Genomic DNA, 15,410 nt, shown 5'->3' on the forward strand with positions numbered 1-15,410 from the left:
CCTCAAATCCCTTGGTAAAACAAAACACAGAATAAGAGATTTAAGGGATTAGTTAAAAAAAAAAAAAAAAAAAAAAAAATCTGTTATCTACTCACCCTTATGTAGTTTCAAACCCATTTGACACTCTTCCGTGGAACCCAAAAGATGTTAGGCAGATGTTAGGGACTGGCAGCCTCAGTCACCATTGACTGTTATTGTATGAGAAAAACAGCGATGCCAATATTCACAATTTTTCATGTTCAACGGAAGAAAGTCGTACATGTGGGTGAGTAAACAATGACAAAATAGTAATTTTTGAGTGTACTAATCCTTTAATGTAGCTAAAAGTGTTTAGAAAAGTGTCAGTGTTGCTAATTTTGTCAAGTTTTATTATACTTTCATTTGAAGACATGGAAATATTGCTAAAAAGTCTGACAACATCCACGGAGAAGAATTACTGATCTTATGTTACACATTTAAAAATGTTTCCTGTATTGGAACTGGAAACACAGTGTTTGGGAGCAGTTGAGTCAAGTACTTAAAGTTGATGGGCAGTTCACAGGGGAAACATCTGAAAAAGATAGCAAGCACCAGTCAATCATTACTGAACATGAAATAGTATTTTATAAAAGTATTACAAGACTGGTCTGCCATAGCAGACAAAAGAATGCTAAATATAACTATAATGTGTATTATTAATACATTAACAAATGTAAAACCCAATTCTTGCACAAACTCTTATTTAGAGTATTAATTTATGGTATATGTTCTTCAGGAATTGTGATTCATATTTCATAAAGGCACTTCTATAGCTATACTGCTGTTCTTCTGCATTAATGCCTTATTTTTTTAATTTATTCATAACATTTAAAAACAAGACAAAGATTGTTATGTTGCACTTTATGTAACAGCTTCTTACACTGAATCAAATGTCACCATGAAACTGTGTCAGGTGTTTTTATCAGACAGGTAACATTAAGAACTAATCAAGGATTTGATGCCACAAACACATATTTCCCATTATGTAAAAAGGAGTTTTTAAAAACCTAAGGTGAAAATAGCAGACTGTAACATCAAACAACCAAAGCCAGTGATATTAGCTAAAAAGCTACATGAAGCACAAAAGCACTGTAACCAAGACTTTCACCCTAAAAATTAGCTTTTTTTCCCCCTCCAGCTTTTAACATTAAGTGAGATTATTTTTGGTTAGAAATGAGAGAAAATGAGACAAACCTTAAATCACAGTGACATTTTTCTGCTGATCGCGTCCACTTGTTAGCGGGCATCATGGTGCACGTAAACTGCGCATGCTCCTTGACCTCGTGAATAAGCCGCAACCCCCACGTGATGTCGTCAGACTCGAAACTCCACCCCATGTCAAAACAGTGCCACATAGTGAAGCGCGAAATGAAGCGCAAAGGGAAAGAGGTACCGCGAACATTAAAAGGAGCATCGCAAAGAAAAAATACTTTCCGCAAAGTGAAACTCAAAGAAAAAGAAGTGTTGCAAAAAAATTATGCCATAAGTCTGTTGCAGATTAAAAAAAAAAGATCTAAATTCTTGGGTTTCGTTTACAACATACAATGTTTTTTGCTATTAAACACAGCTTTGTATTTTGCAATACTTTATTTTTTTGCAAATATATAAGGCATTATATTGTCTCCATACAAACCAGCTAAAGGTGCAATTCACAGTCGCTGTAATTAGTCATGGTAATAAATAATTAACTCGATTTAAATAGATAATGACACTGTTGTGTTGACGGTCTAAATTTGAATTGAATATGAAATATACATTTCCATCAGAAATCAGTCACAATTAATTTCCATAACTGAAGATTTATAATACCTGTTAGAATACCAAATGTTCAACACAGAAAAAGCTGTGTACTGTAAGAGGCTCAAATAAACTCACATGACTGCAAACACGCAGAGATTACATGACCAGCAGAGTTTGCTACAAAACTCCTAGCTGTTTAAATGTCTTCCTAAATGGTGGATTACTTCACAGCAGTTAATGAACTAGTTCTGTCACTAACCTAGCTGATTTTTGTGAATACTCCACTGATTGTGTCTTGGGAGTGTATATGATATCTCTCCTTGATAAATAAGTCATAAATTAATGTAAATTCTGTTTAACTTGATGGTGATGCTTGTTCAATTTATCTGCAGTGGGGTGTAACCATGGATATCAAAGCCAACAACAGTTTCCCCAGTTTTAATGATTTAGATGACTACCTCATCAAACGCAATTCCAACTTCATATGGCTCCTCGTGGGTAAGTGGACATTTAATGTTATTTTATAAATTGTTTTCAGTTTTACCAATGTATTTCTAGCAAGTCCACTGTCGGCCATCTTTGGAATGCTCTCGGGAAGCACTCATCCACTGTCGGCCATCTTTGGAATGCTCTCGGGAAGCACTCATCCACTGTCGGCCATCTTTGGAATGCTCTCGGGAAGCACTCATCCACTGTCGGCCATCTTTGGAACGCTCTCGAGAAGCACTTCCACTTTCATGAAAGTGCAGCTCCTATCTACTTGAATGGGGAAAGACAGAAATCTCCAAAGCGGTTGGTCAAGATTGCGATCAAAGAACATATTTCAAGTCAGCAGTTAAATCTGAAAAATAAATTCTCCCGGCTTGTATAGCTAATGCACTTTCTCGAGATGATTGACAGGTGATGTCTGTATCTGAAAGGTGATTGGCTCTTTTACCTGTAAGGGGGCACTTCCTTTCTACATCCATTGAACATTGGGCGTTTCAATTTCTCACATTCATTTTAATAGAAGTGGTCTGTCTCTGCTAAATAGTCTCTGGTTTACACAGTGTGCGGGTGCAATTGGCACGTTGCAGTGCATCAAAACTATATCGCTCCCTTTATAATCAACAAAGCTGTTGTATGGCGGAACTGCCCCATACAGCGCATTGCACCTTAACCCATTTACGTTTTAATTTAAAAGCTTACCTTGCACACATACAGTGGACTAATTGCAATACTAATTACAGTGGTCTTAATGTACAGACCCCCCCAACCCCCCTCCCAGCCACCCAAATAAAAAAATAAAAAAGGTTCCAATAATTTATAAATAGTGCAGTCTATGTTCACAGTCTTATCTTATGATAATTATGACATAGTAAAAATTGTCCTAAATTTGTAAGTATGTAATTCTGGTTCTGTTTGCTCTATCTCCCTGCAAAATGTCTTATTTTATTCCACTAAATTGCAGCTAATTTTGTGATCGGAGCAGACATGAGATGTTTGTCTTTATTGTATTACAGAGATCATGTTTTACTTCATGACTCTTTTGATAATCATTTGATCTGTGGTGTAAGAGCAACAAAATAAAACTTTACAGTCACATTCTTGAGAATGAGAGCTTTCATATGATATATGACTTGTATATTTATGTGCTATGTGAAAAACCTTTATGTTCATACTCCTATTTCTACATCACCTCAAGGTGGCGCTCATTTGCCACGCGGAGGTTTTTCAACTGATTTTGATTTTTATTTTATGTAGCATAAATGCAAAACTGATGTTATTCTATGGAAAGTTCAGATTCTAAGCTTTCAAATGGTGCCACATATGAGTGACTTATGTATCCTAGGACTACAATGTAAGCGTAAACTTATCGCCCACATTGGGTCCGTTGAGTTTACTGATACCCATTTCTGTTTTTGACACTATGCATGGTTACTTATGCACTCTGTTTCCCTTATCTGTCTAAAAGTGTTTATATTTAACTCAAACTTTGAATAATGCTCATTTATTGAAGTCTGTGGTTTAAATCTTGCTAATGTCTTCCACAGCCACTATTATGTCCTGTGGATGGATCATCTACCTGACATACTACAATTCCCGCAATATTGGACTCATATTCACCCTCATTATTAACCGACTCTTCAAGAATGGATACGTACACATTGGTCAGTTAGCTTCAATGCTAGCATCTATGTTCTGTGTTTAGTTGGGTTTTTATTTTGTTTGTTTTTTAATGTGTTTTCTTTGTGTATTTTATTTATTTACAGGTTCATTTTCATTCTCTGTACTCTCCGGCAAGGTCATGTTCAGAGACGTCTATTACATCAACAAAGACATGTCTATCAGGTACATATGACGCAAACTCTTTTTTTTTTTTTTTGTACTTCCTGTCTGTGTTTCATGCTCCTGTCTGCCCTTTTTTTTTTTTTAGTATTGTTGTGTATGGAATATGTTTGTCTTTAGTTACTCTATTTACTTTTTTCAGAATCCAAGATGGATTACTCATATTTCGTTGGTGGAAGATGTACAACCCCAAACAGAAACAACATGGTCAGTGACAAATAATGACAGACAAGCCACAGAATGTTTTTTTTTTTTTATTGTTGTGTTAGAATGTTCCTTGAACAAATACATCATAACTTCAGGCCCACAATTTCAGCATGTTTTTTAATGTCACTTTTTGATTGGGTTGAGGCTATACTATTTTGTGAATATATTTACTGTATGTTTGATGGATGTTGTTAGGCAGATGCACAGCACAGAATGAATGAAACTCATTCAATCATGACTATATTTACAATATAGCACAACTTTGGGTGCCTACTAACGTTTATAAAATGGTCACCTATAATAAATATATTTGTATATTATTAATAAACAAACATATTATAAATATGTACAGAGGACACATTTTCATTAAAATTATATCAAGTGAAGTCCTTAAGCACCATCCTTCCGGTAGAAGACATACAGTAGTCCCTGACATGTAAACAATAACTGAGCATTTTCTTTGGTTGCTGTGAGTGATATACATCATAGCAAGGTGAACAGGTCTTTTTTTTTTTTTTTTTGTCATAGTTGTTTTTGTTGTGTATTTTAGCATGGCGAGATCACTGTATTTATCTATCAGCATACAATAATTCATTATTATTTATTTTATGCTAAGAATAATTAATTATATAATTATATCATTCTGGATGAGTTTGAGTTGAAGACCATGTGTAGCTGTACCTGATCTGTTCTACTGTGATTGCAGACCCGAAGGCTGAGACACGGCTCTATGTGACTGTTAACGGCTTTGAGTTCCATGTGTACAATCGCACGGATCTGTACGCTCGACTCCAGGAAGTGTTTGGCCTGGAGCCCACCCTTATCACACCCCACCGGGATGAGGAGAAAGGGCGAGACCAGAGGGATCAAACCCTGGAGAGGTAATCTAGCAACACTCCACGTAATATAGCAATGATGGCTACGGTTATGGGACGTAAGATTAAAGGGGAAGTGTGTAATTTTGTTAATGTTAAAATTAGCGCTGGAACAAAAAGTAATGCGTTAATTTTGCAATTTTTTAATAGTTGCCGGTTTAATGCGTAAAAAAATATGCAATTAATGCAGTAATGCATTTTTTTTTCTTTCTGAAACTTCCCTGATGTTTTTTCCCCCACGTCTTGTGGCTAAAATTGACATATAGAAATTTCCAGGAGGTACACCCTCTACTCAACTGCACATCCTATCACAGAAACTAATTGTATGGAGCAGTGCACGCTTATTCATTACGCGCAATGCATGTCCCAGGCATACTAAACCCGGGAGTTTACTGTACCCACAAGTGGTGAGCCAGGTGTGGGAGAGATACGGGCAAACTGCCATATCTCTTCGTATTGCCCGAAAATGCTCGCTTACTGTCATTTGATTCTGAACCAGTGTCAGTGAGAATATTAATAGTCTAGATATTTTAAACTTCAGTAAATTAATCTTCAGCATTCAATTTGTATAATATCTGTATGTATAGTGACTAAAAAGTTTTTCTTGCCAATAAAGCTTGATATGAATTGAATCTGCCCATTTGATTCTATTATTAAAAAAGTCCACTGGAAAATGTCAGAAGATTTTGCCCAAATATTAATTATAGCATGTCCACTGATTTTATGACATTTGTACCTAAACTTGTATCAAAGATTTTTACCTGTAAAAATGTGTCTAATTTGACTCTGTCCTCAAAACACGTAACATTTTGTCATTTACAGTACTGTGCAAAAGTTTAGGCACTTCGGAAAAATGTTGTATAGTGAGGATGTCTTCAAAAATAATGCCATAATTAGTTTTCATTTATCACTTAATGTCAAACAAATTCCAGTAAACATTAAAAAAAGCTAAATCAATATTCGGTGTGACCAAATTTGCCTTTAAAACAGCACCAATTCTTCTAGGTATTCCTGGACACCGTTTTTCTTGGTTGTTGGCAGATAGGATGTTCCAAGCTTCTTGGAGAATTCGCCACAGTTCTTCTATCTATTACGGCTGTCTCAATTGCTTCTGTATCTTCATGTAATCCCAGACTGACTCAATGTTCAGTGGGGGGCTCTGTGGGGACCATGCCATCTGTTGCAGGGCTCCCTGTTCTTCTATCCTATTCTGTTTGCAAAAGTAATATTTAGGAGTCTAAAATGTATATTTCCTAAAGACACACTAAAGCTGAAAATATAAATAACCATCTTAAGACAAATGTTTTTGTGAAACATCTTATGTGACTAAGATTTTGCACAGTACTGTACATATTGAAATAATTCAAATAAATTATGGCAATCCAGTTTCTTGGAATTTCTTTGAGACAAAGTATAAAGTAAATACATTTATGATTTTATTTTAATGTTTTAGTGAAATTGCACTTTTAGTGTACCATGTACAGTGATTACTCACGATTAATCACGGAAAACTGTGCGATTTAATAAAAAATAAAACAATTCATCAATTCACAGCCCTAGTTCAAATACTTTCTCCTAACCCAGCTTAATATACAGAAACATCCATAAGTTAACCATTTGTAGGTTGATTCCCTCCAAAAGTGTAAATGCTGTGGGTCTGTGTTTCTTAAAACATTGCTATATTTGTTGAGTGAAATGACCAGCCTCAAAAAAGCAACACAGACTCAACCAATGTTGTGAGTTTGAACAGTGGCAGACGTGTGAGATGTTTATGAAAGATAGTTGAAAATAGCCATTCTTTTTGCATTTCACAATACATATTGTTTCAAAGCAGCTTTACAAGGAATAATTTTAAGGCGACAGTTTCAAGGAAAAACTCCCTAAGATATTTAAGTGGATTAGAAAGAAACCTTGGGAAATAAACTTAAACTCAGCTGGGAAAGCCCTCCTCTGGCTGGCAAAAATTTATACAAAACATACATACATTATTTTAATTTGAACAGATATTATCCAGCCACATAGTAAAAAAATTCTAATTATTAAAAGGACTTCTACTAGAATAAGAATCCATGAGATATGCATGGGGTAGTGTAGGGATAGAGGGAGTGTATGACAGACATTGGTTATGTCTGATGTTGCATCTTTTAATTTAGCAAGTGAAGTCATAATTTGTATCATTTGTGGACTTGAACTATGTTTTAGATTGAGCTTTTTAGCTTGATAAGCAGTTTAGCATCCAGGGTTTGATTGTGGTTGCTATTAAACTAATTGATTGATTGTTATTTGGATTCGCAATCTGTTTAATTGATTAGAGGCCTTTACTTTCTGTTTTTTTGGTCTTTTATACAATAAAGTAATTCAACAGCAGTTCATATCCAAAGATGTTTATGAATGGGTTGGTGTGTGTTTTTGTTGTTTTTGAAGTGTTCACATCAAAGCTGAAACTCCGGACCCATCATCTTCATGGAGGTCTCTCATCCCTGTCATCAAAGTCAACATCAGTACAGTGAGCACTGCAGTCACTATTCACCACACGCTGCTGCCTGTTTTTCAGACTCCATACTCATAGGCCTACAATATGTTTCGAAATGTCATGAGAATAAACCCAATAAAATGAAAAGTTCACCCAAAAATGAAAATTCTGTCATTTACTCGTCTTCATGTCAATCCAATCCTTTATGACATTCCTCCTGCTGTGGAACACTAAAGGAGATATCTAGCAAAATGTACAAGCTGTTCTTTTCCATACTGTGGAAGTGGATGGGGACCAGGGACAGACTTTCATTATATGGAAAAGTGCAGCTTGTACATTCTGCTAGATATCTCGTTTTGTGTTCTACGCAAGAAAGTCATACTGGTAAAGTGCATCTATCAGACAAAGAGAGAGAGAGTACATCTGTCTGTCTATACATATGTCTGTCTGTCTGTCTATCTCATACATTCCCTCTTGCTGGTCTTGCCCTCAGGGTCGCGTAGCATTTGGGAATCACCATCTTCCTCAGACCCTGTGTATGAACTTTGATGATGCCTTCCTGACTTATGCCACTAAACCACCCAGCAGCCACTTGGATCAGTTTATGCACATTGTGAAGGGTTCTCTGGAGAACGTCCGTGTGATGCTGGTGCCCAGCCCGCGATACCTGGGCCTTCAGAATGATGAGTGAGTCTAATAATGTCTACTCTCACATTAGATTAGATTAGACTTAAGTTTAGTTTCATTGTGCAGTGTACAAATACAGAGCCAATGAAATACAGTTAGCCAGAAGTGCAATATATTATTAAAAGCTGAAGTGTCATTTATTTTTTGCATGTTAAAATTAGTGCTGTCAGTCCATAAAAAATTTAAAATCACGATTAATCACATATTTTTTGTAGTTAATCATGATTAATTGTAGATTTTGAAAGTGCTGAAATTTGCCACCATATATACAGTATATATTTTTTCCTGTCAAAATGCATTTATTTCCATCTTAGGAAAGAAAACAAAATATGTTACAATAGAATGCTTTATTAACATTTTCCAAACAAAGCCTTCCACAATATAAATATACTGTAGAAATGCACTAAAATAGCACCAATTTAAGTAACATTAAACATTTCCCAAAGTCCAATTGGGAGGTTGACTAATTGAAAGAATTAGTCCCCACATAGGTTCCATATTCATTGCACTGGGTATTAAATCTCTTAAACTCTCATCCTCCACAATATTTATCAGCTGGTAGACTGTGGCTATCCGCTTTGCTACAGCAATCATGAAACCGCTTTTAATGATTTACATTAGGTTATTAAAAAAAAAAGTGTAAACAAAACATTGATCTGTTTGTTTTAGTATCCTGTCCAGCCCAACAAAGCAGTGTTTGTTCAGCCAGTGGCATTAGTTTGGGACAAATGGTAGATATAGGAGTATTCGGGCAACCTGTTTAAAAACAGTCTTTATTTTATTTTGGAGTTCTGTTTGGTGGCACAAAAATTACACACTTCAGCTTGAAATAATATTATGGGCCAAATGGTATGATGTATAGATGAACAGAATGAATATAAATAGAGTAAGTGCAGTGTACAAGTGATAATTAGTTATACTTATATGGCAAGTAACAGCTATGATGCAAATGGAATGGTGGATAAATAGAGAAGTTTCTGTTAGTTCAATAATAGTAAAGATTAAATAGATTTTTTTAATAATAGTAATGAGTTTGTTATAATAAATGGTAAAACACCATTAAAATGCAAGTTGCATAGTATGAAGAGAAGGTGCAATATACATGATCTAACTAGAAATAAATGGCAAGTGACCATTGAGGTGCAAATGGCATGGTGATAGAATAGAGGTGCATTGAGTAAAAAAATAAAAAAATAAAAAAAAACCTAAAGTGTGCAAAATGTTAGGAATAAACTACAGATTTTTTTTCAGTTAACACTGAGGCAAAGAATTGTTTTATGCGCATATGTATTGATGTTATTTTAAATACATTTATCAAGGGTTGTTAATGTGCTGTTTTAATACATCACTGCAGTTAAGTTGTGTAGTTACTTACAACAATTATTTACAATAAACTGATTCAGTTTAGATTCAAAATAACATTACCATGATGACCTGAAAACTGAAGCATTAATCTCTGCTGGAATGGAGCAGGGTTTTTCCATTGTCATTTGCAGTTTAGCTGACAGTAATTGTGGGTTTGTTTTAAATGGTGTAATTAATTGGCATATTAGAGGATTAGTCTTGATTTGTCAACTGCTCGATCAATAATGATTAGTGATCAATTAGAATGATGTAGCACTTGTTTAAAGAACGATTTCCTGTCTCCAGACCTCCCAGACTCATGGGTGAGGGGTTTGTGGTCATGCAATCAAATGATGTGGACATTTACTACTACCAGGATGAACCAGGTAATCTGTGTTTCCAATCTGTCAGTATTCTTGTGTGTGAAAACCTTTTTAGTCACATTAATTGTGAATGGTCGATCTTTTTGTAAACATGTAGGCTATGTCTTGTTTTATGCAGCAAAACATACAAAAAGTTACATAACAGGACATGCATAAGTAGGGGTATAACAGGAGATATACAAATATAAGCACTTACATAGACTACAATATCATTTCAAACACGTGTATATAAAAGGAATGCTTAATTGAAAATACATAAAGAATTACACAACAGGATTATGTAGGTTATTATTTGTATATGTTATTCTGGTGTTGTTGTTGGTATATTCACATAAACAGTTGTGTGTGTTGGTGTAGTTTAATCTGTATTCATATAAATGTTATCTGTGTATGTGTGTTCTATAGGTCTCGTCCCAGAGGAATTGGAGAACGGAGATGCAGAAGCCTGCTCTGAAGACACCAAACTACAAGACTTGCCTCCTTGCTGGGGTTTAGACATTGTTTGTGGCAAAGGAACAGACTTTAACTATGGACCATGGGCTGACAGACAGAGGTACTCACACATAGTCACACTGGGAAGGGCTACCCAGCATGATGCCATCGGCAAAGTTGCGATTGGCAAAATGTCCTGTCGCTTGTCAGAGTTAGTTAAAAAACTTGAAAGACTTTTTCGCTCGTCACAATAAACACAGTCTTTTATTCTGTTGTTATTTGTCTCTGTCCCTTCAGAGACAGCCTTTGGAAGTTCTTCCTGCCTGCAGACTATCAGCCAATGAAAGTGAGCGACGTTCCCACACCTGGCAAACCACGGCAGATCCTTGCCTTTGAACTGCGTATGAACATCATAGCTGATGCAACCATAGACCTGCTATTCACCAAGAACAGGGTATTTGCACACCTACTGATACAATTTGACTCCCATACTCCTTTGCATAAATGGTTTGCACAAATTTGGTAAGAGTGTGGTTTGCTGTTCATGGGAAAGCCACACTTTTATAAAATCCTGAGGAAGAATGTGTTCCCTCTAATAGTTTTGTCTTTTTTTTTTTTTTTATTATTATTATTATTTTTATCACTAACCCATTATCCATTTGACTTCACAGGAGACAAATGCAGTCCATGTGAATGTAGGAGCAGGTTCATACCTGGAGGTCAACATACCCATGACTGTTGGGGAGAATGGTAATGATCAGACCTAACAGAACAATTTATCAGAGAAATTAGTGAGGGTCACATCTGACTTTGTTTGTTTTTTAGTTTTCTTTCTTGTAAAGGTGCACCTTGTAATTTATTTGTACATTTTGTGAATTGTGCATTTTTATGTTGCTCTGTTCAATTTGGCAGTCGTCACACAAAAGGAACATTTTATCAAAGCCATTGTAGAAAATCAGTCAGCTATGATAAATTTATTCTGCAAGCAAAAATGTCTTATAATAGGTGGGTTACTGAGAAAAAGCATGTACGTTAGTATTTGGCTGGTCATGTGATCTCAACATGTTCACTTGCATGAGGCGACCCTCTTCTTGTAAAATAAAACTGCTTTTATTAGGATACTGATATGACTAGGTTGTTCATCTTATATGAGGGTACATTATTTTAAACATATTTTCCAAAAGTACTATTCATTTCTTTGTGTAGAAATGAGGTAAAACATTACCAAGTGTGCCTTTAAATTATCTTGCCACATTATAATATGTGATTTCTTGTTCTAGCACAGTTTTTTTCCCCTCCTGTGCTTCATTTCTTTTTAATTCTCTTTTTCTTTCTAATTCTTTTTTTCTCTCAGGTTATTCTCCTACTGTTAAAGGTCAGTTATTACATGTTGACACCACCAGCAGTATGCAGTACAGGACACTACTGGAGGCCGAGATGCTGGCTGTGAGTGCAACAGATGATTATGTACAGTATGTGTGATTAGGGTTCAAAATGAACATGTGCCAAATGTGAGTAAATATGTGCTAGCTCGCCAGTTGGCTGGTGTGGCAAAAAGTTAATTTTGGACCCTGTATGTTTATTGGGAATATGCAAAATGGCACATTTGCCATTGACACAAAATCGACTGGTCAATTTTCGTTTATATCTGTGCATTTATAGCTATGTTGTGCTGGGTATATGAGATGTCAAACAAATGGGAAATGTCAGTCGTATTTGCAGTGAGGAGACATGTCAAACTTGAAAAGAAATGAGCATAAATCAGTATGGGTAAAAAGCCCCTTAAGTCTATCAGAAAGTTTTACGATACGCTTTGAGGCTAATTATGTGCACACCAGGGCCGTTTCAGACCATTCTGGCACCCTAGGTGAGATCCCTATTGGTACCTCCATCGATGGTGGGGGGGGGATGTTATGGCAGAGGCCTCCTCTTTGGCACCCTCCCAGCAGTTGGCGCTCTAGGCGACCGCCTAGTTCGCCTATGCTTAGAAACAGCCCTGGTGCACACTTTACCATAATGAGGAGGACATCAAAGATAATTATTTTAAGTTATTGAAATGCAGTGGAAATAATTACAAGAGTAAGCCTTTTTAGTAGAGGTCGACCGATCGTAGATTTTGACTATACCGATAACTAAGGTGGTGGAAATGGCCAATAACCAATTAATCGGCCGATAGTTTTAAAAATCTGTTCATAGAATGTTACAACATTTTCTTAGTTGGCACAGACATAGAGGCCAGGGTCCAAAATGAATACAATCCCAGATGTAGTTTATTTTTCAACCAAAATCCCAATTATAATCAGAATAAAAGATTGGGTGCATAATGTGGGACTTTTCAAACTAAACAAGCCTGAAACACACCGGGGACTCATATTTTGAAATGAAATGAATTGGAGACACGATGTATGTGCTTAAGAGGAACGTTTCCATATAGTCACATTTTTCTTTGCATGCACTCGCTCCAATTTAAAAAAAACAAAAAACGTAATTATCAGGGGAACACGGAGGAATAATAAAAAAATAAAAGCAACTAGCGGCACTGATTAATCCGTAAAACCGAAATATCTGTCTGCCTCTACTTTCTAGTACTTCCAGAAGAAAATAGCAGTAAAAGAATGAGTATTTTAGTTTAGATGTAACCACATGTACAGGAATATTCAAAATAGATGAACACTCTTTTATGCTTTTAAATATATTTTTTTACTGGTTAATGTCTTAACCAGTATAATTAATTACCATTATCAGTGACGACAGACAGTGGGCTCCATTGTGAAATCAGCACTTGATAGCGTTCATGTTGGTGAATGAATGCTTGCATAGGAATTCTTACATGTAAATTGTCTTGTCCTTGTGAGTCATCTTCTCCTTTGAAGAATGAATTGTAAGAAATGTTTGTGATGTTTATTGATATTTCTATGAACAATGGCATGTTAAATAATGGTGACTGTACATTCAAGTGAATATAAACAGGCGGGACAAAAAAAAATTGGATATGGTCAAAAGATCTGATCTGCGCATTAAGCCTTGCAGTGTAAATACAACCTCTTTTTTTTTTTTTTTTTTTTACATTGCTCAGACAAACAGGTAGTCCCAACCCAAGCTCACACCTTTGGCTGAGCCCATGTTGCTATGTTGAGCCTCTGAAACCAACAGAGCAATGTTAAAGGTGCCATAGAGCTAGAATGTTTAAACGGCAAATGAATGGCTTACTTAAAATAATCTCTGCATCTTAAACCTGGATAGGAGAAAATATTTTAACATGGAAAGATATCACGTTTTAAGGAAGTATAATGAGGCGGGTTTAAGTTCCTATTTGCCTGGGTCCAGCTGTTTCTTAGAGATGTGTGGACACCAAGCATAGGAGCCCTTCAATTGGGAGACTGACAGATTAGATGTATATGCTAAATAACTAGAACATTTTATTGCACAACTTCCATATTCCTCAATAAAGCAGATTATGCATAATAATAGGAACATTGCTTGCAGTAGGCTTTTTAAAAATCTGACAGTAATTGTGTTGAAATGTATTGTTGAGGCAGTGAATTTGTTACTAAACATGAATTTAGAGAAGTAATCTTTGTAATCTTTACACGGCCCTTTTCCACTTTGCTGAAATTCACCCATGCAGCTTTTGTTTTGTGACCTCTTTGGGGATGTTTTCAGCATTTCAACAATCAGCATAGACCTGTTTTTGGCACAAAGCAAGTGATGTAAACAACAAATTATGGTTATAATGTTACATTAATAATAATAGTGATGGAAATTATGATAACAGTGATTAAAACTACCTTAAAGCTAAACTCGCTAATCACTTATCAGCTTCTGAATCCATCCTGTCCTATCCCTTATGTTAATGTCTATGTGTGCATGTTAAAAGCTGTTTGTCCTCCTCAGTTCCATGTAATAGCCAGCTACCCACGCGTGTGGAACATGCCCCAATCCTGGCAGTGTGAAATCGAGGTGTACAAAGCCACTTACCACTTCATCTATGCACAGAAGAACTTCTTTACAGGTAATGTCTCTCTCTTACCTTAAATTGTTTGTCTGCTAAAGCCTGTCCTTCAGCTGACCTCCTGATATTTTGATCTATAGATCTGATTCAGGACTGGGCTAGTGACAGTGAGCCAGACATCTACTCGTTTGTTCCGTATTCGTGGAAGTTTAAGATACTCTTTCACCAGTTTGAGATGATTTGGGCCGCCAATCAGCACAACTGGATTGACTGTTCCACCAAGCAGCAGGAGAACGGTAAGAGAGACCTTTAGCACTGTTAAGGCACTAACAAAAAGTAATGCTGAGTTTTGAGAAATGTGGCTACTGTGAGTAAACCTAACAAATCACTTGCATACTTTTTTGTTAAATTGCTGAACAATAAATTATCTTCATTTGGGAGCTTTATTGCTATAATTGATAATTTTGCAATTAATTTGATTAATTAATTAGCATGCCATGTAATAAATTCAATCAAAATTTTGCAACAACTTACAAACTGCTCATACTCTCTATCTATAGTATATCTTGCTGCCTGTGGGGAAACGTTGAATATTGACTTCACTTTGCCATTTCATGAGTTTGTCCCGGCCACCTGTAACACACGTTTCTGTTTGAGAGTGAGTGTACTCCCTTACAAACATTTACACACACTGTTGTGCTGATGTGTGATCAAAGCATTGATAACTTCATTAAACCATATCAGTGGTCAATCAGCTCTAAATGATGCTAAAACTCTCGTACAGGCGGAGGACACAGACATGCGCTTGTGTCTGCCTGACTGCCACCCCAGCCGGTACCCGCTGCTCACCCTCACTAAGGATTACCAGCTCTGTAAGACACCTCCAGACAACAATATGCCAGCAGAAGGGCAAGGAGCCCCTCCCAAAAACAACAAACCACGCTGGAGGAACATGACTCTTGCTGAGTAAG

The 15,410-nt window shown here is 36.2% G+C and overlaps 1 protein-coding gene across 11 annotated transcripts in view; it reads left to right on the forward strand.

Annotated features, from left to right (window-relative positions):
- The window catches only part of LOC127411898 (transmembrane protein KIAA1109 homolog), a 93,956-nt gene that overhangs the window by 7,118 nt on the left and 71,428 nt on the right, over positions 1-15,410 (forward strand). For all 11 annotated transcript variants that reach the window (XM_051647756.1, XM_051647759.1, XM_051647758.1 and 8 more), the window contains exons 2-17: positions 2,151-2,256; positions 3,792-3,908; positions 4,011-4,089; positions 4,229-4,293; positions 5,000-5,174; positions 7,593-7,674; positions 8,135-8,328; positions 9,979-10,058; positions 10,461-10,608; positions 10,785-10,941; positions 11,159-11,237; positions 11,842-11,933; positions 14,382-14,499; positions 14,580-14,735; positions 15,000-15,097; positions 15,224-15,405. In XM_051647756.1, coding sequence (XP_051503716.1) covers positions 2,163-2,256; positions 3,792-3,908; positions 4,011-4,089; positions 4,229-4,293; positions 5,000-5,174; positions 7,593-7,674; positions 8,135-8,328; positions 9,979-10,058; positions 10,461-10,608; positions 10,785-10,941; positions 11,159-11,237; positions 11,842-11,933; positions 14,382-14,499; positions 14,580-14,735; positions 15,000-15,097; positions 15,224-15,405 — 1,916 coding nt within the window. In that variant the 5' untranslated portion in view covers positions 2,151-2,162. The remainder of the gene's footprint in view (positions 1-2,150; positions 2,257-3,791; positions 3,909-4,010; positions 4,090-4,228; positions 4,294-4,999; positions 5,175-7,592; positions 7,675-8,134; positions 8,329-9,978; positions 10,059-10,460; positions 10,609-10,784; positions 10,942-11,158; positions 11,238-11,841; positions 11,934-14,381; positions 14,500-14,579; positions 14,736-14,999; positions 15,098-15,223; positions 15,406-15,410) is intronic.

This window comes from Myxocyprinus asiaticus, chromosome 21, assembly GCF_019703515.2.
Source record: "Myxocyprinus asiaticus isolate MX2 ecotype Aquarium Trade chromosome 21, UBuf_Myxa_2, whole genome shotgun sequence".
Classification (NCBI taxonomy): Eukaryota; Metazoa; Chordata; class Actinopteri; order Cypriniformes; family Catostomidae; genus Myxocyprinus; species Myxocyprinus asiaticus.